We start from the raw sequence: 21,881 nt of genomic DNA on the forward strand, positions 1-21,881 counted from the left end.
GATGATGGGGTCACTGACCTGGCTGTGGCCTTCAGAGTTACTGGTGTCCTTCTCTTGAGGTGGTCATGGCTTTTGTTTTCTTATTTATCCTTCCAGAAGTAGTCTTTTAATATTTTATTTTATTTTATTTTATTTTTGGAGACGGAGTCTGGCACTGTCGCCCAGGTTGGAGTGCAGTGGTGCAATCTGGGCTAATCGCAACCTCTGCCTCCCACATTCAAGCAATTCTCCTGCCTCAGCCTCCCGAGTAGCTGGGACTATGGGCGCGTGCCACCATACCCGGCTAATTTTTATATTTTTAGTAGAGACGGAGTTTCACCATGTTGCCTAGGCTGGTCTCGAACTCCTGGGCTCAAGTGATCCTCCCGCTTCAGCCTCCCAAAGTGCCAGGATTACAGGCGTTAGCCACCATGCCCAGTCATTACTATTTATTTATTTATTTATTTATTTATTTATTTATTTATTTATTTTTTGAGATGGAGTCTTGCTCCGTCGCCCAGGCTGGAGTGCAGTGGCACGATCTCGGCTCACTGCAAGCTCCGCCTCCTGGGCTCACGCCATTCTCCTGCCTCAGCCTCCCCAGTAGCTGGGACTACAGGCGCCCGCCACCATGCCCGGCTAATTTTTTTGTATTTTTAGTAGAGACGGGGTTTCACCACATTCTCCAGGATGGTCTGATCTCCTGATCCCGTGATCTGCCAGCCTCGGCCTCCCAAAGTGCTGGGATTACAGGCGTGAGCCACCACGCCCAGCCTATTGTTATTATTTTAAATTAAAGATGGGGTCTTAATATGTTACCAAGGCTTGTCTGAAGCTCCTGGGGTACAGCGATCCACCCATCTTGGCCTCCTAAAGTGCTGGGATTACAGGCATGTGCCACCACACCAGGCCAGTAGTCTTTTAAAAACAAGTATGTACAGGCCGTGCGCGGTGGCTCATGCCTGTAATCCCACCACTTTGGGAAGCCGAGGCGGGAGGATCACGAGGTCAGGAGATCGAGACCATCCGGGCTAACATGGTGAAATCCATTCTCTACTAAAAATAATACAAAAAATTAGCCGGGCGTGGTGGTGGGTGCCTGTAGTCCCAGCTACTCGGGAGGCTGAGGCAGGAGAATGGCGTGAACCCGGGAGGCAGAGCTTGCAGTGAGCCGAGATTGCACCACTGCACTCCAGCCTGGGCGACAGAGCAAGACTCTGTCTCAAAAAAACAAACAAACAAACAACAACAACAAAAAACCAAGTATGTACATATTTTATGTACTGTATGTATTAACACAGAACACCATATGTGAGGCCCTGGTGCAGTCTTTAACATTGCAGTCCCAGAAAGAACCCTATAAAAAGTAGTAGCTTCATAGTGAAAGATCCTAGCAGACACCACCTTAACCAAGGGACCAACATTAATATCACCAGCAATGAGTCATGGTGATATCAAGAAGGCCTTGGTATGACACACTTAGAAGGGTACATCATCACCCCTCTGGTATTCTTCCTGGTAATGCAAACACCTCAGTTTATTCAAGGCAAACCAAACTCGAAGACAATCTACAAAATAACTGACCAGCACTCTTCAAAAGTGTCAAGGTCCTGAAAGACCCAGGGGCTATTATAGACTGTAGGAATGTATGGAGATATGACAAGTAAATGCAATGAGGGCCAGGCACGGTGGCACTGTAGTTCTAGCTATTTAGGAGGCTGAGGCAGGAGGATCACTTGAGCCCAGGAGTTCAAGTCCAGCCTGGGCATCATAGTGAGACCTCATGTCTAAGATAGATAGATAGATAGATAGATAGATAGATAGATAGATAGATATAAATAAATGCAATGTGCCGGGTGCAGTGGCTTACACCTGTAATCCCAGCACTTTGGGAGTCCGAAGCGGACGGATCACAAGGTCAGGAGTTCAAGACCAGCCTGACCAACATGGTGAAACCCCCTCCCTCAGCCTCCTGAGTAGCTGGGATTATAGGCTCCCGCCATTACGCCCAGCTAATTTTTGTAGTTTTTGTAGAGATGGAGTTTCACCATGTTGGCCAGCCTGGTCTTGAACTCCTGACCTCAGGTGATTCGCCCGCCTCAGCCTCCCAAAGTGTTGGGATTACAGGCATGAGTCACCGCACCCAGCTGGGGTCCCCACTCTTAACCACAGTGCTACAGTGTCTTCATTTAGTTGAAACAACCTGCTATATGTTTTAACTTCAACTTTGTCTATCTCCCTTGTCCCAGGTTGATGGGATTTATACAGTGATTTATTATGACAAGGCCACTGCAATAAATGTTCCTGCACATATGTCATTCTTCACACCTACACTTGTACTTCTGAGAAATATTCTAAAATAGAGGATATACTTGTTCAGAAGGTAAGGACATTTGTCATTTGGGAAACTATCAACAAATTGCCCACACTCATCAACAATGTTCCCACAGCCTCCTCTGCATTACATGTTGTCAAGCATTCCTTTATTTTTGTTTTGTTTTTTTGTTTTTGTTTTTGTTTTGAGACAGAGTCTCGCTCTGTCGCCCAGGCTGGAATGCAGTGGTGCGATCTCAGCTCACTGCAAGCTCTGCCCGATGGGTTGACGCCATTCTCCTGCCTCAGCCTCCCGAGTAGCTGGGACTACAGGCACCCACCACCACGCCCGGCTAATTTTTTGTATTTTTAGTAGAGATGGGGTTTCACTGCGTTCACCAGGATGGTCTCGATCTCCTGACCTCATGATCCGCCTGCCTTGGCCTCCCAAAGTGCTGGGATTACAGGCATGAGCCACCGCGCCCGGCCGTCAAGCATTCTTTTCTTATTTATTTATTTTTCACCCAAACTAAAATGCAATGGCATGGCCGGGCACAGTGGCTCACGCCTGTAATCCCAGCACTTTGGGAGGCCGAGGCAAGCAGATTACCTGAGGTCAGTAGTTCGAGACCAGTCTGGCCAACATGGTGAAACCCCGTCTCTACTAAAAATACAAAAATTAGCCCGGTATGGTGGTGGGCACCTGTAATCCCAGCTACTCAGTAGGCTGAGTCAGGAGAATTGCTTGAACCTGGGAGGTGGAAGTTGTAGTGAGCTGAGATCATGCCACTGTACTCCGGCCTGGGTGACAGAGAGATTCCGTCTAAAAAAAAAAAAAAAAAAGCAGTGTCATGATCATAGCTCACTGTAGCCTCCAACTCCTGGGCTCAAGCAATCCTCCTACCTTGGCCTCCCAAAGTGCACATTTTTAAAAGCTCTTTTTTTTTTTTTTTGTAGAGGCAGGGCCCTGCCATGTCTCCCAGGCTCGTCTTGAACTCCTGGACTCAAGCAATCTGCCCATCTTGGCCTTCCAAAGTGCTGGGATTACAGACATGAGCCGCTGCACCCAGACTGTAAGTGAACAGCTCCCTCTGTGTCCACCCACTCACAGTCTGGGGGTGAGAGATGCTATTATTTTACAGCAGGTGGTCAGGGAAGGCCTCTCTGAGAGGTGATATTAGAGCAGAGACTGAATGAAGTTGCGGAGAGGCCATGCGGGCATCTTGCAGAAATGTGTTCCAGGTGGCAGGAACTGCTATTGTAAAGACCCTGAGGTGGGAACGTGTTTGGGGACTCAAGAAACACATCTGCAGCCCAGTGTGGTAGCAGGTGCCTGTAATCCCAGCTACTTGGGAGGCTGACGCCCCATAATTGCTTGAAACTGGGAGGTGGAGCTTGCACTGAACCGAGATCTTGCCACTCCAGACTGAGCGACAGAGCGATACTCTGACTCAAAAAAAAGGAGAAGAAGAAGAAAGAAGGAGAAGGGAGAAGAGAGAAGGAAGAAGGGGAAGAAGGAGAAGGAGGAGAAGGAGAAGCAGAAGGAAGAAAGAAGAAAGAAGAAGCAGAAGCAGCAGCAGAAAGAAGCAGAAGAAGAAGCAGAAGAAGAAGAAGCAGAAGCAGCATCAGAAAGAAGCAGAAGAAGCAGAAGAAGAAGAAGCAGAAGAAGAAGCAGAAAAGAAGAAGAAGAAGAAGAAGAAGAAGAAGAAGAAGAAGAAGAAGAAGAAGAAGAAGAAGAAGAAGAAGAAGAAGAAGAAGAAGGAGAAGAAGAAGAAAAGAAGAATGAAGAAAGAAAGAAGAGGAAGAAAGAAGAAAGAAGAAGGAAGAAGGGGAAGGGGAAGGGGAAGGGAAAGGGGAAGGAGAAGGAGAAGGAGGAGAAGGAGAAGGAGAAGGAGGAGGAGGAGAAGGAGAAGAAGAAGAAGAAGAAGAAGAAGAAGAAGAAGAAGAAGAAGAAGAAGAAGAAGAAGAAGAAGAAGAAGAAGAAGAAGAAGAAGAAGGAGAAGAAGAAGAAGAAACAGCACATCTGGAAGGACTTGGAAGAAAAGGTAGGAACAGTGTTACCCTGGGAGGATGGCTTGGCTTCTCTGAACCTTGAGTTACCCATCTATAAAATGGACCTATGCGTTTCCACCCTGAGAAGGTGACGGTGAGGATTAAAAGAGATTGTGGCTGGCATGGAGTGAGTGTTCCCATAACAGAAGCCTTTAAGAACAAGAGCCTCTGGCTGGGCGCAGTGGCTCACGCTTGTAATCTCAGCACTTTGGGAGGCCGAGGCGGGCAGATCACGAGGTCAGGAGATTGAGACCATGATGAAACCCCGTCTCTACTAAAAATACAAAAAAAAAAAAAAAAAAAAATTAGCCTGGTGTGGTGGCGGGCGCCTGTAGTCCCAGCTACTCAGAGAGGCTGAGGCAGGAGAATGGCGTGAACCCGGGAGGCGGAGCTTGCAGTGAGCTGAGATCGCGCCACTGCACTCCAGCCTGGGTGACAGAGCGAGACTCCGTCTCAAAAAAAAAGCCTCTGCCAGATTTCTGGATAGGAAAGCTTGGTGAGGAGGGGGCTTGGCAGAGCAGGCTGCCAAGATAGGCCAGTGCAGAGCAGGGCTTTGACTTTCCCCAAAACACACAGACAAACACGTGTGAGTGTGGGTTTTATTTTTTTTTACATTTTTTGAGTCGGAGTCTCACTCCCGTGGCCCAGGCTGGAGTGCAGTGGTGTGATCTTGGCTCACTGCAACCTCTGCCTGCCATGTTGGGTTCAAGCGATTCTCCTGCCTCAGCCTCCCGAGTAGCTGGGATTACAGGCATGTACCACCATGCCTGGCTAATTTTGTATTTTTAGTAGAGACGGGGTTTCACTATGTTGGTCAGGCTGGTCTCAAACTACTGACCTCAGATGATCCACCCGCTTTGGCCTCTCAAAGTGCTGGGATTACAGGCGTGAGCCACCGCGCCCGGCCGGGTGTGAGTTTTAAATGGTTCTGAGCATCAGAAAGGTTTTAGGGGGTCCCCTAAAGTTGAGGCATGGCTTTCCTACAATGTCCTAGACCCTTCGGGACACCTTGCCTCTTACAAGATCCCACACTTCTCATTTAGACGGTAAACCGAGGCACAGAGGGGCTAGAACCTGGAAAATGCCAGAAAGGAGCGAATAAGGGATGACGCTCGGGTGTCTACTGGGATTGGGGCCTCGATATGGGATCAGCCTCCTCTAATGCCTCTACCCCCATCTACCAGAAAGAGACGCGAAGAGAGACAGGGACAATACAGCGACAGCGACATGAAGAGAAACTCAAAGACCAGGAACAGAAACAGAGACGCAGAGACAGAAAAAGACTTGGCGACCCAGAGACGGAGATACAGAGACACAGACCTACTACACAATCAGAGGGACAAGGCAGTCCCAGAAAGGGCTGCCCCCTGGGGGTACCCGGGGCTGCCCCGTTGGGGGGCACGCCAAGAGCTCCCCCACCCCGCCCCCGTCGTGCCTGGGCCGTGACTTCAGAGCCCGTGCACATTCTATAAATGGCCAAGAGGCCGCGGGCCGGGGGGCGGGGCCGAGTGAGTAATCGCGTGACGTCATCGCCGCCTGGCCCTCGCCAGGTCACGCCCCCACCCCTCCAGGGCCGCCAGGGGGCGCCGGCTGCAGGTCCTCACATGCGCAGTAGCGACCTGCGCCCCCCCGAGGGCCGCTCAGTTTGGGAGGGATCCAGGAATCTGCACGTTCGAATCCCACCCCTGCCACCCTCGAGCTGTGTGATCCGGCCATTCGGCGTCACCTCTCTGTGCCTCGTATAGACCCACCTCATAAGGCTGTCGTGAGGAATGAGTTAACAGGCTCAAAGCGCTTAGTACGTAGCAGGTGCTAATTGTTAGCTCATTTTATGTTCTTTCTATTTTTTCTTTCTTTTTTTTTTTTAAATAGAGACGGGGTCTCGCTATGTTGCCTAAGGTGGTCTCGAACTCCAGAGCTCAAGCGATCCTCCCGCCTTGGCCTTGTATTTTATGTATTTTCGTGTATGTTCGACATATCATGACATGCCATCAACTAGCACATTGCCTTAGCTCAGTGATTTGCAAACAGGGGTGATCTGCTTCCACCCCGACCCCAATCACGGGACATTGGCAATGTGTGTAGACATTTCTTCTTTTAATTTTTCTTTTTTAGAGACCATGGTCTTGCTATGTTGGCCAGATGGGTCTCAAACCCCTGGGCTCAAGCGATCCTCCCACCTCAGCCTCCTTAGTAGCTGGGACTACAGACAAGGTCCTGCCGCAGTGCCTCAACATTTCTGTTTATTAGGACTAAGAGAGTGCTATTGGCATGTAGCAGGTAGAGGCCAGGCATGCTTCTTGAAGTCTTACAATGAATGCCCAAGGCAGCCCCCCAACCATGAAGAATTATCCAGCCTCAGCTGTCAACAGTGTGGAGGTTGAGAAACCCCACCTTAGCCTCATAGTTGAGGTTCATGAAGCATGGTCTCAAATTCTCCTCTGCCCCGGCCTGCTGTGTGACGCTGAAAAAGTGATTCCAAGCCCCTGTGCCTCAGTTTCCCCACCTGTAAAGCAAAGTACTTGTATTAATAATAACAGTGTCAGCTGGGCACGGTGGCTCACGCCTGTAATCCCAGCACTTTGCGAGGCTGAGGTGGGCAGATCAACTGAGGTCAGGAGTTCGAGACCAGCCTGGCTAACATGGCAAAACCCTGTCTCTACTAAAAATACAAAAAATAGCCAGGCGTGGTGGCAGACACCTGTCATCCCAGCTATTTCGGAGGCTGAGGCAGGAGAATCGCTTGAATCTAGGAGTGGAGGTTGCAGTGAGCCGAGATAGAGTCACTGCACTCCAGCCTGGGGAATAGAGTGAGACTCTGTCTCTAAATAATAATAATAATAATAACAGTGTCCATCTCTGAGGGTGTCATGAGAATTGAATGGATATATGTACAGAGTTGGAACATGGCCTGACATAAGGGCTGTAGTCATCTGACATATTGCAGCCATGCCATTAGCATGTGACTGATAAACTGCATATCCTTAACATATCATTAGTGTGTGGCAGGTTGCAGACATGTCATCCAAGTGTCACAAACATGGCCTTGCCATGTGGGGCATGATGTGGGCATAGCATCCACCCACCCCTGTGGTCCAGGGGTGAGATCTGGCTGGGTAGGGCTGTTTGACAGGGACACAGTTCATGGCCTGGGACTTGCCAACAAAGTCACCCTGTGGTTCAGGTGACACACAAGCGGATGGGGAGGGTGAGACCCAGGATCTCTGCTCCCCCAGGTCCTTATGAGGGGCTGGAGGAGACAGAACTGGGGTGCTGGACCCTCAGCATAAAGAATGCTATAGGCTGGGCATGGTGACTCATACCTGTAAATCCCAGCGTTTTGGGAGGCCAAGGCAGGCAGATTGCTTGAACCCAGAAATTTGAGACCAGTCTGGGCAACATAGCGAGACCCCATCTCTAAAAAAAATAAAATTAGCCAGGTTGGTGGCAAAAGTCTGTAATTCTAATGACTTGGATGGGCTGAGATGGGAGGATCACTTGAGCCTGGGAGGTCAAGGCTGCAGTAAGCTGTGATTGTGCCACGCACTCCAGCCGAGGGGACAGAGTGAAACCTTGCCTTAAAAAAAAAGAATGCTATGGCCCGAGTCCCTCTGCTGTGCCGGGCACTGTGCTGGGCATGTAACAGGCATATTCTTCTGATCTTTACAACTCTCCCATGAGGCAGGCACTATCATTAGCCCATTTTACAGATGTGGCCATAGAGGCCCAGAGAGGAGAAGGGGCTTACCTAAGGCTATAGACTGTTAGTATCTGGAGATAAACCCGGGATGGTGCTCACTAAACTACCATGGGTGTCAGTCCTGCCTCAAGACTCCAGAGAGATAAAGAGAGATGACCTCAGAGACAAAGAGACTCAGACCCAGCCAGAGGCCCAATGGACAGTGGGAGGGGTGGGTGGAAGAAGGCTGGTCTCTGTCTGACCAAGCCCCCCCAGAATAACGCAGGCTGCCCCCCTAGGTGGAAACAATGACACAATCAGCTCCCAATACCAAGGGCCTGACATCACAAGGGGGGGGAAGGCAGCCGAGTTTGGAGGGGGTGCCCCGCCCCTTGGCAGGCCCCTACAGCCAATGGAACGGCCCTGGAAGAGACCCGGGCCGCCTCCGGAGCTTCAAAAACATGTGAGGAGGGAAGAGGGTGCAGACGGAACTTCAGCTGCTGCCTTGGTTCTCAGCGTCAGTGCCGCCACTGCCCCCGCCAGAGCCCACCGGCCAGCATGTCCTCTGCTCACTTCAACCGAGGTCCTGCCTACGGGCTGTCAGCTGAGGTTAAGAACAAGGTAGGGCTGGAGGGCCTCCTTGGCCTGGCCCACACGTCCTGCCAGGCCAGAGCCCTGAGCTTGGGGTCCCTTGAACCCCATCCTGCCTATCCTATGTGACTTGGAAACTGAGAGGGGAAAAGGGAGTGATATGGGATAGGGGCTGCCTGTCTCCCCCTGAACGTCCCAGGGCTCCCAGCTATGGTTAGGGGTGGAATGGGGGGGGCACACAGCCACACATAAACAGAGGGGGTCAGTCCATTGCAAAGATACCTACCTGATCAGTCTTCTGTCAACCCTTCCTGTTCTTGGGGGGAACAACACAGGGGGAAGACTTGTTGATTTTTCCATATCCCCCAGCCTGACAAAGAAATTGGGGAGTGCTTGAGTGCTGGGGTTCCTGGGAAGTGACGCCGGGAAAGTGTGGGAGATCCTGAAGGCAGAGGGGGACGGTGGAGGGCAGGAAGCGGGCATCAGAAGTGCGGCAGGGGTCTCCTAACTGTGGAGCTAGGAAGATACCTGGACACCACCTTCATGCTATGGTTGGGTAAACTGAGGTTTGGAGAGGCAAGGCAAATAGCTGGGGTCCCAGGTAAAGCAGGTACAGCGCTCGGACCCCGGACTCACCCCCCATACACCACGATGGGCTCAGCTTATCCCAGCTGGAGGACTTGAAGCTTCCAGCCCACTGGAATCGCCCCAACAGTATTGCCGAGGGAGGAGTTCCTGCCCCATTTGACAGAGGGGAACACTGAGGCTTAGGGTGGCTTTTCCCAGGGTGCCACGCTGAGGAAGTGGGGGACTGGGTTGGAACCTGGGTCGAGGGATCCTCGGGGCTGGAGGAGGGGGCTGGTGGGGGGCGGGTCTTCGGGCGAGAGACAGATCCCAGCGCCGCCCTCCTCCCCCGAGCACCGGCCCCAGAGCCGCGCAGAGCCGCCGCGCCTTATAAGGCGGCCTCGGGGAGCCCAGGCCACGCTATATAAGGGCCGGTTTGCTCTATAAAGCCGGGCTGGTGGCGTGGGGGGCGGCAGGGCCGGGGCCAGGTGAGGGGGCCGCCCCTCCCACCTCCCCCCACTCACCCGGGAGAAGAAGAGGCAGCCCGGTCCCCTAGGGGCTGGGAGCCTGGCTGGGGTGGGGCGGAGGGTTCTGGAGAAATGGGAGTGGAGTGGGGGAGGGGGGGACAGTGGAGAGAGGGAAAAGCGCGGAGGTGGGGGGAGAGGCAGACAGAGATACTGGGAGCCTGAGACACCCTAGGGAACAGACGGGGATGGCGAGCCAGGAGCGAGATAAGACCTAAACAAGGATGGAGGGGCAGAGAGGGGAGACAGAGCCCCACCCCACCCCCACCCCAGGCAGGAAACCTGGAGACAGAGAAAGACCTAGAGAGGCAGAGATGCAAGACCCAAGAGCCCTACCCCTGGCCAGACAGGGACTAGCCACCCTGAGAGATGGGGACCCAAGACTGCGCCAAGGAAAGACAGCGCTGGGGAAGAGAGAGACAGAGGAGTCGGGGGGGATAAGAGGGAGAGAGACATACAGATATGCAAGGGGTGGGGGCTAAGACAGAGACAAGCCCCCACCCCTAACCAGAGACAGAGCCCTGGAGCTGAAGACCTGGGGGACATAGAGAGACAGAGACGTATGACCAGCACTCTTCTGCAAGCCAGCACCCAGGGGCACCTCCTTAGACCTCCTTCTTCCCTTCCTGAGGTGCCCCCTCTTCCAACAGGGGGCGCAGAGGGGGCAGGGCTAGAGGAAGAGAAGCCCCAAGTTTGGCCTGGACGGAAAACCAGGGGGCCGGGCGCCACCCCTCTAGCTTAGAGGATCCAGCTCCCCACACCCCACCCCTCGTCTACATTCCCTGGTGCCAAACCTCAGAATGCCCGGAATGGCCCCCTGGGCAGGTGCCACCTCAGCCCTGGCTCTCAGCCCGCCCCAGCCCCCACCCCCCAACTATGGATCTGGGGCAAAATTGCCTTAGTTGGGAAGGACGAGGGAGATCAGGCTCTAGGAGGCTCGGACAGGACCCAGGGAGCCCAGGCTGCCCCCACTGCATCCTCACCCCTTTCTCTGTGCCCCCTGCCCTCCCCTCGCCCCAGCTGGCCCAGAAGTACGACCACCAGCGGGAGCAGGAGCTGAGAGAGTGGATCGAGGGGGTGACAGGCCGTCGCATCGGCAACAACTTCATGGACGGCCTCAAAGATGGCATCATTCTTTGCGAGTGAGTGAGGCTCTCGAAGCCCAGACCCTGCAACACCCCCCAACTCCATGCAGCCCCTCAACCCCCAAAACAACCATGATCCTGGAACTGAGTTGAACACTTTCTATTGGATACCTTTGGGGTGGCCAGTAATCATTGCACCCATTTAACAGGCACAGAAAACTGAGGCTCAGGTGAAATGCATTGCACCAAGTCCCACGCTATTTCAAGGGAAATGACTCTGGAATCTTAACCACCATGCTATACAGGGTAGGCCCATCTATGGCCGCCAGAGTCCCCAGAAAGAGCAGTCACAGCTAAAACGCAGCAGCCAACAGCTGTTCATGGCTGGCTTGGTGACGTGAGGAGAGATGTGCAGCAATAATTAAAGGAGGCCCTGGTTTTCTTTCTGTTTTCTTTTTTTTTGTTTTTTGAGATACAGTCTGGTTCTGTTGCCCAGGCTGCGGTGCAGAGGCACAATCTCGGCTCATTGCAACCTCCACCTCCCGGGTTCAAGTGAATCTCCTGCCTCAGCCTCCCCAGTAGCTGGGATTACAGGCACGCACCACCATGCCCGGCTAATTTTTGTATTTTTTTTAAGTAGAGATGGGGTTTCACCATGTTGGCCAGGATGGTTTCGAACTCCTGACCTCAATTGATCCACCTACCTCGGCCTCCCAAAGTGCTGGGATTACATGCACACGCCACCACGCCCAGCTAATTTTTGTATTTTTTTTTTTTCTTAGTAGAGACGGTGTTTCACCATGTTGACCAGGCTGGTCTCAAACTCCTGACCTCAAGTGATCCACCTGCCTCAGCCTCCCAAATTGCTGGGATTACAGGCATAAGCCACCTCACCCGACCTTCTTCTTCTTCTTCCTTTTTTTTTTTTTTTTGAGATTGAGTCTTCCTCTGTAGCCCAGGCTGGAGTGCAGTGACATGATCTCAGCTCACTGCAACCTCTGATATCCAGGTTCAAGTGATTCTAGTGCCTCCGCCTCCTGAGCAGCTGGGATTACAGGCGCCCACCACCTTGACCGGCTAACTTTTGTATTTTTAGTAGAGACGGGATTTTGCCATATTGGCCTGGCTGGTCTCGAACTCCTGACCTCAAGTGATCTGCCCGCCTTAGTCTCACAAAGTGCTGGGATTACAGGCACGAACCACTGCACCCTGCTGACCCTGGTTTTCTCCTCGCTTCCAAACCTCATCGCTGAGGGAGGTGAAAACCCTAACAGCTCCCAAGCCCCAGTTCCACTGCAATCTTTTTTTTTTTTTTTTTTTTTTTGAGATGGAATCTTGCTCTGTCGCCCAGGCTGGAGTCCAGTGGCGCGATCTCGGCTCACTGCAAGCTCTGCCTCCCAGGTTCACGCCATTCTCCTGCCTCAGCCTCCTGAGTAGCTGGGACTACAGGCGCCTGCCACCACACCCGGCTAATTTTTTTGTATTTTTTAGTAGAGACGGGGTTTCACCTTGTTAGCCAGGATGGTCTCGATCTCCTGACCTCGTAAGCCCCCTGCCTTGGCGTCCCAAAGTGCTGGGATTACAGGCGTGAGCCACCGTGCCTGGCCTCCTCCACTGCAATCTTTTTTTTTTTTTTTTTTTCGGAGACAGAGTCTTGCTCTGTCGCCCAGGCTGGAGTGCAGTGGCGTGATCTCGGCTCACTGCAAGCTCTGCCTCCCAGGTTCAAGCAATTCTCCTGCCTCAGCCTCCTGAGTAGCTGGGATTACAGGCGCTCGCCACCACGCCCAGCTAATTTTTGTATTTTTAGTAGAGACGGGGTTTCACCATGTTGGTCAGGCTGGTCTCGAACCCCTGACCTCGTGATCCACCCACCTCGGCCTTCCAAAGTGCTGGGATTATAGGTGTGAGGCACCACGCCCCGCTCCACTGCAATCTTAATGCATAGCAGGGCCCTAAACCCAGCCTGGGCCTGATCTGCATTTCAGTCTGACCCAGGGCAGAGTGACTGTGAGTGCCCTAGGAAGACTTTGAAGGTGCAGCTCATCAAGTCCTAGATGCTGAGAAGAAGGGGTGTGGGGGTGTTTACCTGTTCCATTCCCATCCACCAGGAGCAAGGAATTGGCGGATGGGGAGGTAGGCATGCTGGTGTCCCAGCTCAGGCAGAGGACTGCTCAGACGTCAAATAGTGCAGTCCCAGCCTGGGCAACATAGTGAGATCCCATCTCTACAAAAAATTTTTGTTTTAATTAGCTGGGCATGGTGGCATGCGCCTGTGGTCCCAGCTACTCGGGAGGCTGAGGTGGGAGGATCGCTTGAGCCCTGGAGGTCAAGGCTGCAGTGAGCTATGATCACGCCACTGCACTCCAGCCTGGGCGACAGTGAAACCCTGTCTCAAAAACAAAACAAAACAAAAAAAACTAATGTAAATGACAAGTTGATGGGTGCAGCAAACCAACATGGCACATGTATACCTATGTATCAAACCTGCACATTGTGCACATGTACCCTAGAACTTAAAGTATAATAATAATAATAATAATAAAGAGTGGGCCGGGCGTGGTGGCTCACGCCTGTAATCCCAGCACTTTGGGAGGCCGAGGCGGGCAGATCACGAGGTCAGGAGATCGAGACCATCCTGGCTAACACGGTGAAACCCCATCTCTACTAAAAAAAAATACAAAAAATTAGCCAGGCATGGTGGTGGCAGGCGCTTGTAGTCCCAGCTACTCGGGAGGCTGAGGCAGGAGAATGGCGTGAACCCGGGAGGCGGAGCTTGCAGTGAGCCGAGATCGCACCACTGCACTCCAGCCTGGGTGACAGAGCGAGACTCCGTCTCAAAAAAAAAAAAAAAAAAAAAAGACCTAATGTAAATGACGAGTCGATGGGTGCAGCAAACCAACATGGCACATGTATACCTATGTATCAAACCTGCACGTTGTGCACATGTACCCTACAACTTAAAGTATTAAAAAAAAAAGAATGTAGTGCAGTCACCCATGCACTCGGTCATTCACTCATTCATTCACACAAGAAGCATTTATGAGTTCCTGCTGTGTGCCAGGCTCTGGCCTAGGCACTAGGAACAGTGAATAGAACAGACGCAACTCAGATTTCAAGGACTTTTAGTCCTAGTTGAGATCAGTCAGATAATTGATCAAATAATCACAGATTTGTTTGTGGTCGTAAGTGTCCTGGGGAAAACTTAAACAGAAGGGAAGATGGGAGGGTCAGGAATATGTCTGCGGGTGGAGAGTCTGCAGTTTCCTAGAGAGTGGTCTGGGAGGCCTCTCTGAAGAGGTGACATTTGAACAGAACCTTAGATGAAGTGAGGGGAGGGCTCAGGGGACCTGAGAGAAGAGCGAGCAAAGCAGAGGGGGCCACCAGTGCAAAGGCCTGAGGTAGGATCGTGCTTGGCGTGTTCAAGAAACAAGAAGGAGGCTGGCGTGACGAGCACCAAATGATTGAGCAGAAGTGGAGATGAAGTCGCAGAGTGAAGTGGGAGTCAGATGGTGGAGGGCCTTTCATTTCATTTATTTATTTAGAGACAGTCTTGCTCTGGTGCCTGGGCTGGAGTACAGCAGTGCAATCAGAGCTCACTACAGCCTCGACTTCCTAGGCTCAATTGATCCTCCTACCCCAGCCTCTTCAGCCCCAGCCTCCTCAGTAGCTGGAACTACAGGCACACATCACCACACCAGGTGAAGTTTTCGGGGTTTTTTTTTGGTAGAGACATGGGTCTCACCATGTTGCCCAGGCTGATCTCAAACTCCTAGGCTCAAGCCATCCTCCTGTCTCGGCCTCCCAAAGCACTGGGATTACAGGTGTGAGCCACTGTGCCCAGTTCTACAGAGGGCATTTTCGTCGTGCAGAGGACTTAGGATTTCATTCTGAAGGCAATGGGAGGCTCCTGGAGGATTTGGAACTGGACGGTAACTTGAACTGTTTAAAAAAGGCCATTCTGGGCCAGGTGCAGTGGCTCACGCCTGTAATCCCAGCACTTTGGGAGGCTGAGGTGGGCGTATCACTTTAGGTCAGGAGTTTGAAACCAACCTGACCAACATGGTGAAACCGGTCTCTGCTGAAAATACAAAAAATTTAGCCGGGCGTGGTGGCAGGCACCTGTAATCCCAACTACTTGGGAGGCTGAGGCAGGAGAATTGCTTGAACCCAGGAGACAGAGGTTGCAGTGAGCCGAGATTGTGCCACTGCATTCCAGCCTGAGTGACAGAGCAAGACTCCATCTCGGAAAAAAAAATAAAAAATTCTGGCTGCTGGATGAAGATGGGTGGGTCTGTAGGGGATGAAGTGGAAGTTGGGAGCCCATTACAAGAGGCCAGGAAACAGACTGTAGTGGCTGAGACCCAGGTGGAGGTGGCGGGGAATAGTGGGTGGGCTTCTGGACTCATTAAAAGGCAGAGCCAAAGAACTCTGGAGGGACTGGATATGAGGCTGAGAGAAGGAGAAAGTGGGAGTTGGGGGCAAGTCCAAGGGCTCTGGCTGAGCACCTAGAAGCGGGCACTGCTAGGCAGGGAAGGTGGAGGGAGGGGGGAATCTGGAGGGGGAAGCTGCATGTCAGGAGTCTGGAGCAGGGTGAGTTTGATTTGAGACACCCAGACACCCATGGAGAGAGCTGGATGAGGGAGTTGCTGGCATATGGAGGCACTTAAAGTCAAGAGACTGAATGAGGCCAGGTGCTGTCACTCATGCCTGTAATCCCAGTACTTTGGGAGGCAGGGGGATCGCTTGTGCCCAGGAGTTCAAGACCAGCTTGGGCAATACAGTGAAACCCCATCTCTTCCAAAAAAAAAAAAAAAAAAGAAAAGATAGCAGCCAGGCTTGGTGGTACGCACCTGTGATCCCAGCTACTCAGAAGGCTGAGGTGGGAGGATCGATGGAACCTGGGAAGTTGAGGCTGCAGTGAGCTGTGATTGCACCACTGCACTCCAACCTGGGCGACAGAGCCAGACCCTACATTAAAAAAAAAGAAGAAGAAAAGAAAAAAAAGACGAGATTATTAAAGGAGTGAGTCAGAGAAGAGGCCCCTGTGGGCTTCTTGCTATCTACAAGAGAAAAGGACGCTGAGACACGCCTGCCAGCGAGGCTTGGGAGATCCTGCAGACTTGGACATAGCTTGGATAAGCAGGCTTTCTGACTGGGACCTGAGTCTAGCTCCTTGGCATCAGCGTCCCATTTGTGTGTGTGCTTGGGTGGTTTGGAGGGGCTGCAGCTGAGAGCTGACTGCAGGGAGAAGTGACGCTAGGGTATGGCATGGCCCCTTGTGGTCATCCTGTCACCCTCCTCCTGCTGGGCTGGGCTGGAGAGGGGGAGTGAGGGACACCTTTCTTTCTTTTTTTTTTTTTTTTGAGACGGAGTCTCGCTCTGTCCCCAGACTGGAATGCAGTGTTGCAATCTCAGCTCACTGCAACCTCTGCCTCCCGGGTTCAAGTGATTGCCTCAGCCTCCTAAGTAGCTGGGATTACAGGCATGCACCACCACGCCTGGCTAATTTTTGTATTTTTAGTAGAGATGGGGTTTCACCATGTTGGCCAGGATAGTCTCGCTCTCCTGACCTCGTGATCCACCCGCCTTGGCCTCCCAAAGTGCTGGGATTACAGGCGTGAGCCACTGCGCCGAACCCTGGAGGGACACCTTTCTTACCCCCTCCCCACTCTTCTCAGATTCATCAATAAGCTGCAGCCAGGCTCCGTGAAGAAGATCAATGAGTCAACCCAAAATTGGCACCAGGTGAGCCCAGACCCAATCTCTTCCATCCTTGCCTGCAAGCCCCTCAGACCTCCACCCTCCCCCCAGTGACCACTGCCTGCCCCCCTCTAGCTGGAGAACATCGGCAACTTCATCAAGGCCATCACCAAGTATGGGGTGAAGCCCCATGACATCTTTGAGGCCAACGACCTGTTTGAGAACACCAACCATACACAGGTGCAGTCCACCCTCCTGGCTTTGGCCAGCATGGTGAGTGTGGTTGCGGGCTGGGCAGGGGGCGGTGGGCAGCCTGGGCTGGGATGCAGGTGTGGCCGCTTATGCCCCTGAGCCCAGTGAAGGTGGCTGGGTGGGGGGGGCAGGGATGGGGGAGCAGGTGCTGTCAACAGCCTCCAAGGGGGCCGGGGCATGGTCGCTCACACCTGTAATCCCAGCACTTTGGGAGGCCGAGGTGAGCGGATTGCTTGAGGCCAGGAGTTTGAGACCAGCCTGTCCAACATGGTGAAATCCCGTCTCTACTAAAAATACAAAAACTAGCTGGGCGTGGTGGCGCATGCCTGTAATCCCAGTTACTCAGGAGGCTGAAGCAGGAGAATCACTTGAACCCGAGAGGCAGAGTCTGCAGTGAGCCAAGATCGCGCCACTGCCCAGCCTGGGTGACAGAGCAAGACTCCATCTCAAAACAAACAAACAAACAAAAAAAAAAAAAACAGTGTCGGCCGGGCACGGTGGCTCACGCCTGTAATCCCAGCACTTTGGGAGGCCAAGGCAGGCGGATCACGAGGTCAGGAGATCGAGACCGTCCTGGCTAACATGATGAAACCCTGTCTCTACTAAAAATACAAAACAAAATTAGCCGGGCATGGTGGCGGGCACCTGTAGTCCCAGCTACTAGGGAGACTGAGGCAGGAGAATGGCATGAAGCCGGGAGGCGGAGCTTGCAGTGAGCTGAGATCGTGCCACTGCAGTCCAGCCTGGGCAACAGAGCAAGACTCCGTCTCAACAACAACAACAACAAAACAGTGTCCAAGGGGACTGTGCAGCCTGGAGGCCCCCTCATCAGTCCCTGCTTTCCCTGCCCCACCTAGGCGAAGACGAAAGGAAACAAGGTGAACGTGGGAGTGAAGTATGCAGAGAAGCAGGAGCGGAAATTCGAGCCGGGGAAGCTAAGAGAAGGGCGGAACATCATTGGGCTGCAGGTACCGCCCTGTCCTCACCGTGCAGAGGTCATAGAGGCCAGGAGGGCACCCTGGTGTCTGAAGGCTTTTGGGGACAGGATATTTGGCATTAACTATACTATAGGCCGGGTACTGTGCTTATCCACATCTTCCATTCACAAACTCACTCACTCTGCCAACACCCCTAGCAGAGAGGTGCTTGTTATCACCATACCCTTTCCACAGATGAGAAAACTGAGGCCTGGAGAAGCTGGCTCGCTTTTGCACAGATCTTCCAGCTGATGCATGGCAGACTGGGACTTGAATGCTAGAAGTCAGTCATGTGATAGGCCCACTCTGGGCCCCAGTTTCCAGTCTCGAAATGGTGCCTCAGGCAGGGTGCAGTGGCTCACACCTGTAATTCCAGCACTTCGGGAGGCTGAGGCAGGAGGATTGCTTGAGGTCAGGTGTTTCAGACCAGCCTGGGCAAAATAGAACCCCCCTCCACCGCCATCTCTACAACAAATTTAAGAGTTTAGCCAAATGCAGTGGTGTCTGCCTGTGGTCCCAGCTACTTGGGAGGCTGAAGTGGGAGAATCACTTGAGCCCAGGAGTTCAAGGTTACAATGATTGCATCATTGGACTCCAGCCTGGGCGACAGAGTGAGACCCTGTCTCAAAAAAATGAAAATGTGCTGGGTGTGGTGGCTCATGCCTGTAATCCTAGCACTTTGGGAGGCCGAGGTGGGTGGATCACTTGAAGTCAAGAGTTCAAGGCCAGCCTGGCCAACGTGGTGAAACCCTGTCACTACGAAAAATACAAAAACTAGCCGGTGTGGTGGGGCACGCCTGTAGTCCCAGCTACTCAGGAGGCTGAGGCAGGAGAATTGCTTGAACTCAGGAGGCTGAGGTTGCAGTGGGCCGAGATTGTGCCACTGCACTCCAACCTGGGTGACAGAGTGAGATGCTGTCTCAAATAAAATAAAATAAAACAAAAAAATAGAATAGAACAAAATAAAATATAAAAATAAAATAAAAAATGGGCCAGGCACAGTGGCTCACCCCTGTAATCCCAGCACTTTGGGAGGGTGAGATGGGTGGATCACCTGAGGTCAGGAGTTCGAGACCAGCGTGGCCAACATGGTGAAACCCCATTTCTACTAAAAATACAAAAAATTATCCAGGCGTGGTGATGCCCACCTGTGATCCCAGCTACTCCGGAGGCTGAGGCAGGACAATTGCTTGAATGTGCGAGGTGGAGATTTCAGTGAGCTGAGATTGTGCCACTGCACTCCAGCCTGGGCAACAGAGCAAGACTCCATCTCAAAAAAAAAAAAAATAAATAAAAATAAAAATAAAAATAAATGATAAAGCGGTGCCTCATCTTCTCCCATCAGCTATGCCTCATGGCCCATGATGAGGTCTGTAATTATTGGTGTGATTCTCCTTCTGGCTTCCTAGATGGGCACCAACAAGTTTGCCAGCCAGCAGGGCATGACGGCCTACGGCACCAGGCGCCACCTCTACGACCCCAAGCTGGGCACAGACCAGCCTCTGGACCAGGCGACCATCAGCCTGCAGATGGGCACCAACAAAGGAGCCAGCCAGGTGAGTGGGGGCCCCCGGGACACGCCGTCAAGGCCCGGGACCCTGGCCACCCCACGGCCTGACCACAGCACCCTTCGCAGGCTGGCATGACTGCGCCAGGGACCAAGCGGCAGATCTTCGAGCCAGGGCTGGGCATGGAGCACTGCGACACGCTCAATGTCAGCCTGCAGATGGGCAGCAACAAGGGTGCCTCGCAGCGGGGCATGACGGTGTATGGGCTGCCACGCCAGGTCTACGACCCCAAGTACTGTCTGACTCCCGAGTACCCAGAGCTGGGCGAGCCCGCCCACAACCACCACACACACAACTACTACAATTCCGCCTAGGGCCACAAGGCCTTCCCTGTTTTCCCCCCCAAGGGAGGCTGCTGCTGCTCTTGGCTAGACCCAGCCTGGCCCAGCCGACCCCCTCTCCCCTGCATGGCATCCTCCAGCCCCTGTAGAACTCAACCTCTACAGGGTTAGAGTTTGGAGAGAGCAGACTGGGGGGGGCCCATTGGGGGGAAGGGGACCCTCCGCTCTATAGTGCTACAGGGTCCAACATAGAGCCGGGTGTCCCCAACAGCGCCCAAAGGACGCACTGAGCAAAGCTATTCCAGCTGTCCCCCCACTCCCTCACAAGTGGGTAACCCCAGGACCAGAAGCTCCCCCAGCAAAGCCCCCAGAGCCCAGGCTCGGCCTGCCCCCACCCCATTCCCGCAGTGGGAGCAAACTGCATGCCCAGAGACCCAGCGGACACACGCGGTTTGGTTTGCAGCGACTGGCGTACTATGTGGATGTGACAGCGGCGTTTGTAACGCGAGCACTTTCTTTTTTTTCTATTTCACTGGAGCACAATAAATGGCTGTAAAATCTCCTGAGGCCTCAGAGCTGCTCTGTTTTGGATATGCTCCATATCCCGCACACACATCTGCACGGACACACATGCCCACATGCACCCTAAGATGCACATACACACATGCACCCTAAGACACACACCTCACTGTAGCCACTCAGCTAGACAGGACAGGCACCCCATCACACTCACATGCAAAGTCCACACACACACACTCCCCCCTTTCACACACAGATACGTACACACATGCAGTATACACTCCCTATGACATGTAAAAAAGACATAGCCAGCCAGGCACAGTGGCTCACGCCAGTAATCCCAGCACTTTGGGAGGCTGAGGTGGGAGGATCACTTGAGGTCAAGAGTTCAAGACCAGACTGGCCAACATGGTAACACCTTGTTTCTACTAAAAATACAAAAATTAGCAGGGCGTGGTGGCGCATGCCTGTAGTCCTGGCTACTTGGGAGGCTGAGGTAGGAGAATCACTTGAGCCCTGGAGGTCTAGGCTGCAGTGAGCTGAGATCGCACCACTGCACTCCAGCCCGGGCAACAGAGCAAGACTCCATCTCAAAAAAAAAAAAAAAAAGAAAGAAAAAAAAAGGCACAGCCAGAGAGCCAATGCGCGTGCGCGCGCGCACACACACACACACACACACACACACACACACACCCCACACTGCTCTCCCAGAGGCTTATGGATGGTGGTGACAAAAAGCCTGAGTACTGGGACAAGCTAGATGGCATGTGAATCACAGAGCAGCTGCCTGGGTGACCTCGGGCAATCACTTCCCCTCCCTAGACCTGTTTTCCCATCAAAATAATGGGGACAGTAAGCCTCATGTGGTCATGAAATGCTACCCCCAGATGGGGTGATATTCTACATGTTTAATCACTGGTAAAGACCAGGCATCAATACAGAAAGGATGACAGGTAGGGGTCCTGGTGGGCCCTGTGGGCAGGGTGAACCCTTTAGCCCCAGACTGTGGGGAGGGGAAAGGGGACAGGGAGAGGGGCACTTCTTAGCCAGGGCAATGGCCCTTTACTGACTGGCACAAGGCACCATAGGGCACAGTTAATTCTCAGCCCTCTTAAGGCTGAGCCTGCCAACCCGGGACCCTAAAAGGCTGTGTCCAGGGCCTCAACCTCCTCACATTTCAGAGGGGACCGTTATCCCCGGGAGGAGGGAGAGGTCCCCAGCCATCAGGATTCCGAGGAGGAGAGGAGGCAGAGAAGCAAGGAGCGGGGCACAGAGCTGTCTTCTCCCCAGGAAGGGCAGGGGTTGAGGCTGGAACGTGGAGACCTGCAGAGGCAGACACCAGAAGACCCGCGCACAGACGCACGCAGCCCCTGGGGCCTCGTAAACCGGATTCCAGGCGCTCTTGGCCTGGCTACCGCAAGTCCTGCTCCCCTAGGGCCGGCGCGGGGAAGCTATGCTGAGGAGGATCCGGGCCTGGCCCAGAGCCCTGCCTCCTCGGGAAAACAGCACCATATTAGCACTTAGCCTGTGAGGCTGGGGTGGGCGGGCGGCAGGAAGGGCCTCGGGTGCCAGAGGAACGAGCCCCCTTTCTGCTGGATCCCAGAGGGCCACCACCCTAAACCTAGGTTCCTGTCCACCACTCTGCCCATGTCTGCTGGCTCCTGCCAGGGCTAGCAGACCTTATCTGGGATCTTGGAGGTGGCGGGATCACCAGGGAAGACATGTCATGGCAGAGTGGGCCTGGCGGTGTGCACAGGCCAGACCCAGCAGCCCAGTGTGGCAGCCAGGGCTTCCGGG

At 53.2% G+C, this 21,881-nt stretch overlaps 1 protein-coding gene across 2 annotated transcripts; it reads left to right on the forward strand.

Annotated features, from left to right (window-relative positions):
* The first annotated feature begins 8,413 nt into the window (after positions 1-8,413).
* On the forward strand, positions 8,414-20,127 carry CNN1 (calponin 1). 2 transcript variants are annotated; one of them, XM_055239980.2, is made up of 7 exons: positions 8,414-8,644; positions 10,723-10,844; positions 16,466-16,532; positions 16,623-16,760; positions 17,597-17,707; positions 19,126-19,272; positions 19,353-20,127. In XM_055239980.2, the coding sequence occupies exons 1-7, from the start codon at positions 8,582-8,584 to the stop codon at positions 19,596-19,598; spliced, it is 894 nt and encodes a 297-aa protein (XP_055095955.1). In that variant the 5' UTR covers positions 8,414-8,581; the 3' UTR covers positions 19,599-20,127. The 2 variants fall into 2 exon arrangements, with proteins under 2 accessions (XP_055095955.1, XP_055095956.1); XM_055239981.2 differs by lacking the exon at positions 8,414-8,644 and adding an exon at positions 9,558-9,666.
* The last annotated feature ends 1,754 nt before the right edge of the window (positions 20,128-21,881 follow it).

The sequence above is a fragment of the Symphalangus syndactylus genome, chromosome 13 (assembly GCF_028878055.3).
Source record: "Symphalangus syndactylus isolate Jambi chromosome 13, NHGRI_mSymSyn1-v2.1_pri, whole genome shotgun sequence".
Lineage (NCBI taxonomy): Eukaryota > Metazoa > Chordata > Mammalia > Primates > Hylobatidae > Symphalangus > Symphalangus syndactylus.

What these genes read in the sequence shown, in the direction of transcription:
- CNN1 (XM_055239980.2), top strand. Translation starts at nt 8,582, where the DNA reads ATGTCCTCTGCTCACTTCAACCGAGGTCCTGCCTACGGGCTGTCAGCT. An exon ending in CAGCTGAGGTTAAGAACAAG is followed by an intron (nt 8,645 to 10,722) that starts GTAGGGCTGGAG and finishes CCCTCGCCCCAG; the next exon opens with CTGGCCCAGAAGTACGACCA. An exon ending in GATGGCATCATTCTTTGCGA is followed by an intron (nt 10,845 to 16,465) that starts GTGAGTGAGGCT and finishes CACTCTTCTCAG; the next exon opens with ATTCATCAATAAGCTGCAGC.